Raw genomic sequence first — 12,500 nt, forward strand, 5'->3', positions numbered from 1 at the left:
CCACCTCCACCATCACCACCACCACCCTCCACACACCGGCTCCTACCTCCACACTTGGCCGAGCTGCATGACGTGCAGGACGGTCTGGAAGACCCACATGCAGACGATGCAGCTCCGCCGCGACCCGCGCACCGCGGCAGGCTGACCGGACGACACGCACGTCGTGGTACCGAACGCCGCGTTCCCCGTCGCCGCTGCGCTCGCGTCGCGCGCCTCGGCGTCGCCCTTGGTGCTGAAGCTGCCGTCGCCTCCCGTCAACGCGGCGTCGCCCGTGCCGCATCCCACCGCCGCTCCGTCAGAGGCGACGGCAGCGCGGCTGAAGTCCGAGTAGTCGTAGACGAACCAGCGGAAGCTGAGCACCTGGACCACGGCTGAGGGGACCACCACGAACACCAGCGTCAGGCCGAACCACCAGCGGTTCCCCCGCAGGTAGTAGTCCGCGGCCAGCCACAGGTCCGTGGCGCCGTCTGAGAAGAAGACCAGCAGGGCGCCCAGCACCCAGCAGCAGTCAAGCAGCGAGTAGGGGGTCCCGCCCGGACCCGCACCCCGGTTCGGACCTAGACCCCGGGCCGGGGGGTCCCTGTCCGGGGGGTCCTCCTCCACACACACCGCGGCCGAGGAACCTCCGTCCGATTTAGCGGCCATGTTGGTTATAGCGGGAGCGAGAGAGACAAGAGAGAGGAGGAGGAGGAGGAGGAGGAAAGGAGGAGGAGGAGGAGGAGGAGGGAGAGGGAGAGGGAGAGGGAGAGGGAGAGGGAGAGAGAGAGAGAGAGAGAGAGAGAGAGAGAGAGAGAGAGAGAGAGAGAGAGAGAGAGAGAGAGAGAGAGAGAGAGAGAGGGTGGGGGCGCTCTATCAGTCTGGAGCGTGGTGGTAGAGCGACTCCGGGGCGCAATGAGAGAGAGAAGGATGACATCATAACTAGCCTCATCATCCGCCAATTAATGAGAGCCGTCGTCGCTTCGCGCGGCGCGTTGCCGCGTTGCCGCCGTGACACGCGGCACGCAGGACGAGGCGTTAACGTGTCACGTGGGCTAATGTTGTAAACGACGTGCGTTTGTTCAGATCGCGAGCGCGAGGCTGCGTCGCCATGACGGATCAATTAATGAAGCTCATTACAGCGGGGGGCGTGTCTACAGATCAAGAGTTCCCGCTTGCTTAGTGCCCTGCCTTGCTCATCCAGAGAGGCAAGGAATTGCACCTGGCTCAGAGGCGGGAGAAACGTGGTCCTTCATCTCTATTGTTGGGTTTCAACCAGAGGGAAACCAACCAATAAGAGGACAGACGTGTTAATTTAACACGTCACATTAAGGAGGCGGGTCGCCTCCTTAATGTTAGAACTTGTGGTGAGGTGAACGATGTACCCATTCACACAAACAAGCACACACCCACAACAACATACCCACGGGCGCACACGTGCACACACACAGATACACACGTGCACACACAAGTACACACACATACATGTGCACACACACGCATACACACACTCTCAATTCCTGTGAGTGTGTCTCTTACTTCCTGTGAGAATGTCCCTTACTTTCTGTAAGTCTCTCACTTCCTTTGAGTCTCTCACTTCCTGTGAGTGTCTCTTAATTCCTGTGAGTCTCTCACTTCCTGTGAGCCTGTCCCTCAATTCCTGTGAGCGTGTCTCTCACTTCCTGTGAGAGTGTCTCTTACTTCCTGTGAGTCTATTACTTCCTGTGAGTGTGCAGAGAGAGAGAGAGAGAGAGAGGGAGAGAGAGAGAGAGAGAGAGAGAGAGAGAGAGAGAGAGAGAGAGAGAGAGAGAGAGAGAGAGAGAGAGAGAGAGAGAGAGACAGACAGACAGACAGACAGACAGACAGACAGACAGACAGACAGACAGACAGACAGAGTAAAAGGAAGATAGATAGTGTTGTATATTTAAAGGGTGGTTCAACTAAATTAAAACGTTTAGTTGGAAAGCAGTAATTAGTCACCCTATCATTAGTCTGTGTGTGTGTAAGTGTGTGTGTGTTTGTCTGGACAAGCTCTGAAGCATTTGAAACACATGTAAGTGGAACATACAGCCAACAGAACCAGTCTACAGAACCAGCCTAGAAACAACCTAGAACCATGCTAGAACCAACCTAGAACTAATCTAGAACCGCCCTTAAAAGAGCCTGCCTACAACCAACATAGAACCAGCTTAAAACCAGGCTGTAGAAGGATCCTCGAAGCTGGACCAGGCCGAGCAGCCCAGGAAAGGGGTGAGACCTCTGGTGAGGGTGTTAACGAGGTGTGTAGACCTCCTTAACGAGCTGTAGGCCTCCTTCATCTCCAGCTCCTCCATTATTCACAGGAGGATGAATCACACGTTCTAATCTCAGCCTCCAAAAATGGAAACAGAACCATTAAGACTTCCTGACTGTCCTAAAGAGAGAGAGGGGGGGGGCGGGGAGAGAGAGAGAGGGGGGGGAGAGAGAGAGAGAGAGAGAGAGAGAGAGAGAGAGAGAGAGAGAGAGAGAGAGAGAGAGAGAGAGAGAGAGAGAGAGAGAGAGAAGAGAGAGAGCGAGAGAGAGAAGAGAGGGGGGGGAGAGAGAGAGAGAGAGAGAGAGAGAGAGAAAGAGAGAGAGAGAGAGAGAGAGAGAGGGGGGAGAGAGAGAGAGAGAGAGAGAGAGAGAGAGAGAGAGAGAGAGAGAGAGAGAGAGAGAGAGAGAGAGAGAGAGAGAGAGAGAGAGAGAGAGAGAGCGAGAGAGAGAAGAGAGGGGGGGGGGAGAGAGAGAGAGAGAGAGAGAGAAAGAGAGAGAGAAAGAGGGGGAGAGAGAGAGAGGGGGAGGAGAGATGGATGAGGGAGAGAAAGAGAGAGAGAGAGAGAGAGAGAGAGAGAGAGAGAGAGAGAGAGAGAGAGAGAGAGAGAGAGAGAGAGAGAGAGAGAGAGAATGACGGATGAGAGAGGGACAGAGAGAGAGAGAGCGGGAAAGAGAGATAGCGGAAGAGAGAAGAGGGAGAGAGGGTGAGTTAATTAAAGTGAAACAGAGCGATAGCTTGGAAGAGATACAGCAGCACCAAGAGAGTTAGTTCATGTGAACAGAACAATAAGTCTAGTTGTCTAAATAGGTCTACTTCTCTAGCATTAGAGTTAACACTGTAGTAAGCATTGTAGTAAACATCGTAATAATCATCGTAAACATCGTATAATAAGCATGTTGGCAAACTTTGTATTATAATCATTGTAGTACAAATGTTAGTGAACATGGTAGTAAACATTGTATAATAATCATTGTACATCATAATAAAAATCGTATACTGAGCATTTTAGTAAACATCATCAACATAAGTATTGGAGGTAACATCGTAGTCAGGGGCGGTTCTAGAACCATTTTCATGGGGGGGCCAGCATGGACATATTATAGAATGGACAGCGGATTCCAAAATGGCGCCCATTCATTCCTATGAAAACTGCTCAATGTCGCAGAGCAACGTCAAGGAGAGATTTGCCTCCGCATCATGGGAGCCTAGCCACGCCCTAGTTCATGTCGTACCTGATGCAGAAATATTCTTTGTTTTCTAGCATTGTTAGCATTGTAGCATCATAAGCGAGAGGTCTGAACAATCGCAGTCGAATTGATTACCGACCATGGAAGTGTAAGTTTACTTCATAAATATGAAAGATTGCTCCATATAACATCTTCAACAACATAGTAAATGTATGTAGGCCTAGAAAAAAATACAGTTCAATGTTATTGCTCAAGAAACTGATTCCTTCCAACTATTTATAAAAACTGCAATCAATAATTTATAATCAAATAAATGGTTACATATCGATCAGCAACCAGATTGGAGTAGCCTACCCACATAAGTAACACACCAACATTGTTAACTGTCAAACAGTTAAACAAACAAATGAAAAATTAAATACTAACGCAACTGAAATGTTGATTAGGCTATTAACAATATCATGAAAATGATACCGTAATGCACCCGTTCTTTGTCTTTGCATCTTTTGAATAAATGGATCAATACATGGTGGATCGCAATGGTCGCAAGCAGAGGAACGAGAGAGTCATTGAGCAGCAGTTGAACCAGTCTAAAAAATCCCTTTATCACTAAAACACTTTTAGTGATAAAAAGTCACCACAGTGACTAAAAACCATCGAACGAAGTTAACTGAGCCGTGCACTAGGCCCTCTCGAATGCCGGGCCGAAACAACATTTGTTTCACTACGACTCCTTTCAGCCGCCCACCCCTCCTTCTCCAGCAGACAAATAATAACATAAAACGGCTAATAAAACCCTTGAGGTGGCGTTTCGAAAAGAGAAAACGTACATGTTTTTAGTTCATGGCATAAAGATAATTATGAGCCTTTGATTGGTATCCAGACATTTTTTGCGGAGACACATTCCTGTTCCCCACTTGTATTGGAGTGAACGGAGATATCTACTTCTGGGCCCCTTGAATCGAGGGACCCGTCCACAGCCCGCTTAAACAGCTGCAATACCAGGCTTGGCCGCTGAGCAATGGTGGATAGAGGAAGAATGCACTGTTCCTGGGGGCTTGGGGGGCCAGACTGGGGCCATTTGCTTTGCTGGAGGGGTACATTGAACCCGGGACGCAAAATATTTAGTTTAGAACTAAGTAACGGCATTCAAAAACACAATATATAATAATTGGCTTTTTTCCCGTTGCAGCATTTATTTCAGTAGCTTAGTATTAAGTGTTTCCTTCAGTTACAGCAATTGTCAGTTTTATACATTTTAAATGTTTCATTGCTTAAAGCAATTGTCAATATTAGAACATTTTGGGTTTCCTTCACTGACATCAAACCAGTCAGTATCATACAGCACCAACAGCAATAAAGTCAGTATGATATATATTATAAATCTCAAGTTCCACCTTGTGCGTCAGTGCCACACCATCGCAAGCAATCGACCCCCCGCCCGGACGCAGGTAAAAATAAAGAATAAACGTTTGGAGGGGGGGCCACTGGGGGGTTCAAGCTCAGTTTTACGGGGGCACCAACCCCCCACCAACCCCCCCCCCCCCGTAGAACTGCCCCTGATCGTAGTTATCATCGTACAATAAGTATTGGGTAGGTAAAGTAAAAATACTGTTCCTCGTAGCAGTTAAGTAGAGCTATGTTGGATCCTGATTGGTCAGAATAAAGTGTAAAAGCTCCATAATGGTCAGGTTACCTTGGATACCACATGAAGATTTATGATCATATTTCAAATGAAGGAATATAAATATATATATTGTCTGTATCGTGGAATCAGCTTTATCAGCAGCAAATGCAGAGGTGAAAACATTCAAATAAGCTCAGCTTGCTGTTTTGTGCTCGCTTGGAGTGTGGGTGTGAGTGTGTCTGTGTGTGTGTGTGTGTGTGTGTGTTTTTTTTGTGCGTGCATGTTCATGCGTGCGAATGCGTGTGTGTTTCAGTGTGTGTATGCAAATGTGTGTGTGTGTGCGTGTCTACGTTTGTGTGTCTGTCTATCTGTGTGTGTGTGTGTGTGTGTGTGTGTGTGTGTGTGTGTGTGTGTGTGTGTGTGTGTGTGTGTGTGTGTGTGTGCGTGCGTGCGTGCGTGCGTGCGTGCGTGTGTGTGTGCGTGTGTGTGTGTGCGCGTGGGTGTGTGTGTGTGTGTCAGTGTGTGCGTCTGTGCGTGTGTGTGTTTGGGTGAACCATTTGCTTAATATGACCCCCATTGGTTTACGGGTGAGCTGGCTCTCCTCTTAATTTCTCACCTGAGATCTAGAGAGAATTTAAACATTTATATTTTGTGAGGTTTCATTGTTATTTCCTTTGTTAAACATTGTAACTGCTTTGGCAAAGTAAACGTTACATGTCAATACACATCTTTAGTATCGATTGAAAGGGAGAGAGTTACAATATTATAGACAAAATCAGCTGGGCTAAAGGTTTATTTCTATTCATATTTCATGAATTGTTTTTTACAATAAATACCGTTTTCTGTCTTTCTGTTCCATTTCTTAAATAATATTATGAACTTCTGATAGGCATTGGTTCAATTGAATTGACTGCATTATGAACGCGTTTTTTGTCGGTACACCGCCATCTAGCGGCGCGTGGCAGTCATTACATCCCCATAGCACCGCAGTTATTAAGCCCAAAACACACCGGCGGCGAACGGTGCGCGTCAAAACACCCGCCGCCGTTATTTCCGACGTACAACCCCACACTGGCGGCTGATAGACACGCGCCAGCTCTCGGCGGCGCGCCGACCCGCGATCCTACACCCCCTGTCCTAAGGCATAGCCTCGCCGCCCCTGAAAAAGCGCTTCATTAAACAAGTTTTGTACATCCCGGCTTGATACAAGGTCCTGTACCTATGGAGATTGTTGGCAATGGTAGCCTGGCTCCGCGGAGTAGCCTACTACGTCTGGGTCTGCGGTTTGTTAGTGGGTTTCCTCCGTCCAAATTTTCTGCATCCAATCAGCGAACAGAGAGAGTGGAGTGGCTGAGAACAATGACGTTAAAGGGGACATATTATACCACCAGGTGTGAGTGTGATTAGCCTTACAAGCCGTTTCGAAAATCAGCCCCATATGACATCACGAGTGGGCGTGTCCTCCTAGATCTGTGCTGGATAGATGAGTAACGTTTACTTCAGTCAACTGGGTAGGCTGGTAGACTGATCTATCCAGCACAGATCTAGGAGGGCACGCCCACTCGTGATGTCATATGGGGCTGATTTTCGAAACGGCTTGTAAGGCTAATCACACTCACACCTGCTGGTATAATATGTCCCCTTTAAAGTCAGCTCTCGTTGACGGACATCTTCATGCACGGCGTTTTTGTTTGTTTACAGCCTGCGCGCAACGTGATTCCCGGCCAAACGTTAGCGATTGGTTATGGCAGATCCAGAGTGGCACTGGGCAGATCCAATAGTTTTAAACTTCAACAGACACCCGCCTTCAAGTGAGTTAACGTTTGTCAGTTGAGTTGGTCCAGACTCTCTGTGCAAATGAAATGAAGTACGAGAGTCTGGTACCACCAGGCATGATTGTTGGTGCAGTAGATGAACAATTCCACAATGCAAAAAGAATTAGCAATGAATAAAGTGACTAAACCGTAAACAAAGTGCCCGACAGTACACAAAAGTGACTATGAATTAAAGCAAATCATTGTTAGCACAAACAGAGGATTATGGTCATCAGGCCCATATATGTAGTCAGAAAACAACTGGTATGACGTTATGGCATCCTACCAACCATGTTGGTTGATCTGCTGCTTTCAAAACATAATCTCAACGGCCCTGCAGCACAAAGCCGGCTACACACCGGCTCCGAAGCGCAGCGGTGCGCATTTCACGCACGTCAAAAGCCGCCCCTAGCACCAATAGGAGGCGGCGCGCTGCAGCACCGTTGTGATATGTTTTGAAAGAAGCAGATCAACAAACTTAGTCGGTATAGGCTACCATAACGTCATACCAGTTGTTTTATCGCTACATATATGTCCCTGATGCACATGATCCTCTGTTTGTGCTTACAATGATAGTCACATTAATTCATACTTACTTTATGTACTATTGCAGCATTCTTCAAGGAAAGTGATCAAATCCAAAGGATAGCTTTTAACAGTTACTTTATTTGGTAAAGTATTTCGGTATGGTAAACTGATAACTATGAAGCAAAAGGAGGTTGAAGCGTGTCTTTGCACGTGCCGAGCGTCTCCCAGCTGACCAAAGCTATATTAACCCTATCCTATGGGCTGCCAAGAGATTCTGGCTTGCTCTGGCTCCAACCGTCTGTTATGGTATGGATCCGCAAGGCCTGGAAGTAGTGGGAGGAGCCGGTGTGACGTATTACCCTCGGCCTCCTCACCTGTCTGTGGTGCTGCCCTCTGTGGATGGAGCTGTTATTGCAGCCTTCAGTAAGGTCCTGCTCCCCTTGTGGCTATGTATTGTATTTACAGCTCATATGTTTGGTCCTGCTTTCTAGGGTCTATGTGTGGGCAACTTATGTTCTTAAAATATGTAACAGTACTGTCGGGCACTTAGTTTACCCACTCTATTTACTGTCATTGCTCATTATCTTGCATTGTGGAATTATTAATCTAGTGCATCGACAATCTCCATCTGTACAGGACCTTGTATCAAGCGGGGATGTACCAAACAGCTTTAAAAAAAACAATGTTTTTCAGGGGCGGTACCGCTAGGGAATAGGAGAGTGGCGTGAAGGATGGCGGGGCGGCGTGCCACCAAGCGCTGGCGCGCGTCTAGCCACCGCCAGTGTGGGGTTGTACGTTGGAAATAATGGGGGTGGTTGGTTTGACGCGCGCCGTTCGGCGCCGGTGTGTGTTGGGCTTTACTACGGATGGAGAGGAACTGTAGTTAAGCTATTGTATTCATTATTTCACAAAGTAATTTAACAACGTTCATAGAAACAGTACAAATCACTTCTCACTTCTTTTTCATCTTTCATCTTGAATGAGTGTAGTTTAATGTTGTATGTTGTCTTATTTGTGTAGATGTGCAACTGTTTTATGTATAAATTCTAAAATACAATAACAAATTTATCACAAAAAAACGAAACAGTGCAAATTGTATGTTTCCGCCACTTTGGCGCATCTCACTGGACTTGATGACCATATTATTATTCACAACTAATATAAAGAGTGATTTCTATCAGTTTGGCGAAGAGAGAGACCAGGTTTAGTAGGATGCTTACTGGCAGCTGGGTTAGCTTCCTAGCACGCTAACTTCCTCTGGACACAGGAAGTACATATAAAACACGGTGACAATAAACAAACAGCCTTTGTTTGTCACTGTTGGTTTAAAATGTCCTGCTTCAGATGAACCAACTTTCACTCTCTCTCTCTCTCTCTCTCTCTCTCTCTCTCTCTCTCTCTCTCTCTCTCTCTCTCTCTCTCTCTCTCTCTCTCTCTCTCTCTCTCTCTGTCTCTCTCTCTCTCTCTCTCTCTCTTTCACACACTCACCTTATTTCTCTCTCTCGCTCTCTCTCTTTTTTTTTTCTCCAAGGTCGTTCTGGTGGCTCTTATCAGTAAGCCAGCAGCTGGACACACACACACAAACACACACACGTAAACACACACACGTAAACACACACACAAGCACACACACACACACACACACACACACACACACACACACACACACACACACACACACACGCACACACACACACGCACACACACACACACACACACACACACACACACACACACAACCACACACACACACACACACACACACACACACACACACACACACACACACACACACACACACACACACACACACACACACAAACACACATAAACACACACACACAAACACACTGAACAAAGGAGTATGTTGACTCGAGGACTCCCCTGACTCAGTAAAATCGTCCGTGGTTAAAGAACATCTGACTGAAGGTCTGAATCACAGGTGACGTCATCTGGTGGCGGTGTAGGTGAACTGCAGGCTGGCGAGATACAGGACTTCATTTATCAGTGTTCCGCATCTCTGTCTCTCTCTGTCCCTGGGACTAAGCAGCCGTGAAACATACCTAATGAAGGGTTGTATGGTGTGGAGACGGCTCATCAGGACTGAAATCGACTTAGAGGACTGAGGAAGGAGGGGGGGGGGGGGGGGGGGGGGGCGGTCTGTGGGGGACCAGAGTACCAGGGCTGGACTGAGACTGGAGGTCCACCCACAGTTCATCAAGGTTTATAGCTGCAGACAGACAGACAGACAGACAGACAGACAGACAGACAGACAGACAGACAGACAGACAGACAGACAGACAGACAGACACAGAGAAAGTCAGAGAGACAGAGACAGACAGATAGACAGACAGGCAGAGAGACAGAGAAGGACAGACAGATACTGACAGATACATACAGGCAGAGAGACAGATAGAGAGACAGACAGACGGGTCTAATTTCAGGAGAGCGGTCCTAGACCCTCCACCACACACTGACTGACACACCACTCATCCCTGGACTCAAACTCACAACCACACTGCAGTTCCCAGGCCTCTGGACGCCCGTGGGCTGAGTCAGGAGAGGAGGGCTGACTCACTGACCCACCAGAGAACACAGAACACAGAACACAGAACAGAGAACGCAGAACACAGAACACAGAACACAGAACACAGAACAGAGAACACAGAACACAGGACACAGAACACAGAACACAGAACAGAGAACACAGAACACAGAACACAGAACACAGAACACAGAACAGAGAACACAGAACACAGAACACAGAACACAGAACAGAGAACGCAGAACACAGAACACAGAACACAGAACACAGAACACAGAACACAGAACACAGAACACAGAACAGAGAACACAGAACACAGAACACAGAACACAGAACACAGAACAGAGAACACAGAACACAGAACACAGAACACAGAACAGAGAACAGAGAACAGAGAACACAGAACAGAGAACACAGAACACAGAACACAGAAAACAGAACACAGAACACAGAACACAGAACGGAGAACAGAGAACAGAGAACAGACCACACCTGGTCCACAAAAACAAAATGTACAAAGAAAAACTCAATTATTATATTGTGTGTTAGTGTTGTGTGTAAAGATGTATATTAGAGTTGTGTGTAGAGGTGTGTGTTTGTGTTGTGTGTAGAGACGTGTGTTAGAGGTGTGTGTGTTTGTATTGTGTGTAGAGATGTGATGTCTTGCAGAAGACAAAACCCATTAACGTCCCAACAGCCTCCCAGTCTGTCTTTATATACTTCCTGTTTTCCTCTGAGCTTTGTGTTCCTAAAGTACCACCCACTCCCCACACGCACACACACACACACGCACACACACACACACACACACACACACACACACACACACACACACACGCACACACGCACACACACACACACACAGACACACACACACACACACACACACACACACACACACACACACACACACACACACACACACACACACACACACACACACACACACACACACACACACACACACACACACACACACACACACAAGCACCTTCAAGCACACACAGGAAACAGGTAAGTTGGGATGATGTCATCTGCACAATGTGAGGTTCTCACATACATTTGTGTGTGTGTTTGTACATTTATAATGTAGTGGTTCAACTAAGTTCTGTAAGATACTTTCTCTCTACTTTGTTTTATTTTGTTCAAGTGACCCTGACTGGTTAACCACACACACACACACACACACACACACACACACACACACACACACACACACACACACACACACACACACACACACACACACACACACACACACACACACACACACACACACACACACACAACCAGTGAAGAGGGGGTATCGTCAGTGTAAAGTACAGTACCGCGTCTCTTGTCTAAAAACAGATTTCATGGAACGGTCCGATTGCAGAATGAAGAAACAGCAAAACATCCAGCAGCGGCCTGGGACCGTTTAAATAAAGACGGTCCACACGTCTCTCGTGTTTCAACACTTTATTCCAACGATCTGTTTGAAGTATAGATCTATATGTATTTCAATATGCATTTCATATGTGGACTTATAACCTTTACATGGTTATACACAGGATAATTTGCTTACTAACTAATAACTAACTGACAGGCTGGCTGACTGACTGGCAGACTGGCTGACCGACTGACTGACTGACTGACTGACTGACACGGTTAAGGTCCTGCTGCAGGTCAGCTTCAGGTGATCCCTGGAGGAAACACGTCTGCGCCAACAGGTTAATTGGCTGCAAGTGAAGCTCGTTAAGATAATTTGCTCGTTAAGATCATTAGCTTGTAAACTAAATTAATCAGAACCTCATTCTGACTGCATGAGGTCGAGAACTTTAATCAAGTAACGAGAAACAGATTAGAGCTCTGCTTGACCACTTCCATCAAGCTCCTCAACAGGAAGTGAGCACATAGCTACTTCCTGTACGGACAGGAAACAGGAAGTGGTACAGGCTTGGAGAGGGAGAAACCCCTTCTAATGACATCATATAGTCCAGCACGGCCCTGTGTGTGTTCATGTGTATGCATGCGTGTGTGCTTGTGTGTGTATATATTTATATACACACAAAAACACACACCCACACTCACATATATATATATAAATATATGTGTGTGTGTATGTGTATGCGTGTGTATTTGCATGTTTAGATATATATACAGTATATATAAATATATATATATCTGTGTGTGTGTGTGTGTGTGTGTGTGTGTGTGTGTGTGTGTGTGTGTGTGTGTGTGTGTGTGTGTGTGTGTGTGTGTGTGTGTGTGTGTGTGTGTGTGTGTCTGTGTGTGTGTGTGTGTGTTGTGTGTTTCATGGACTGATTTGACATCTCAACCACATGTGGCCAATAAAACAAGACTGGGAAAACCCCTCTCTCTCTCTCTCTCTCTCTCTCTCTCTCTCTCTCTCTCTCTCTCTCTCTCTCTCTCTCTCTCTCTCTCTCTCTCTCTCTCTCTCTCTCTCTCTCCCCTGTGGGGTGGAATTCATTTCTTTCCGTCAGTCTATGTCACTCTCCTCCTCTTCTTGTATTCTGTTTATTTCTCCAAA

At 46.9% G+C, this 12,500-nt stretch overlaps 1 protein-coding gene across 1 annotated transcript in view; it reads right to left on the reverse strand.

Moving 5' to 3' along the window:
- xkr7b (XK, Kell blood group complex subunit-related family, member 7b) overlaps positions 1 to 705 on the reverse strand; it is a 62,926-nt gene extending 62,221 nt beyond the window's left edge. The window contains exon 1 of the mRNA XM_030366413.1: positions 47 to 705. Within this exon, the coding sequence (XP_030222273.1) occupies positions 47 to 645 (599 nt within the window). The 5' untranslated portion in view covers positions 646 to 705. The remainder of the gene's footprint in view (positions 1 to 46) is intronic.
- Positions 706 to 12,500: the final 11,795 nt, after the last annotated feature.

Source organism: Gadus morhua, chromosome 1 (assembly GCF_902167405.1).
Source record: "Gadus morhua chromosome 1, gadMor3.0, whole genome shotgun sequence".
Lineage (NCBI taxonomy): Eukaryota > Metazoa > Chordata > Actinopteri > Gadiformes > Gadidae > Gadus > Gadus morhua.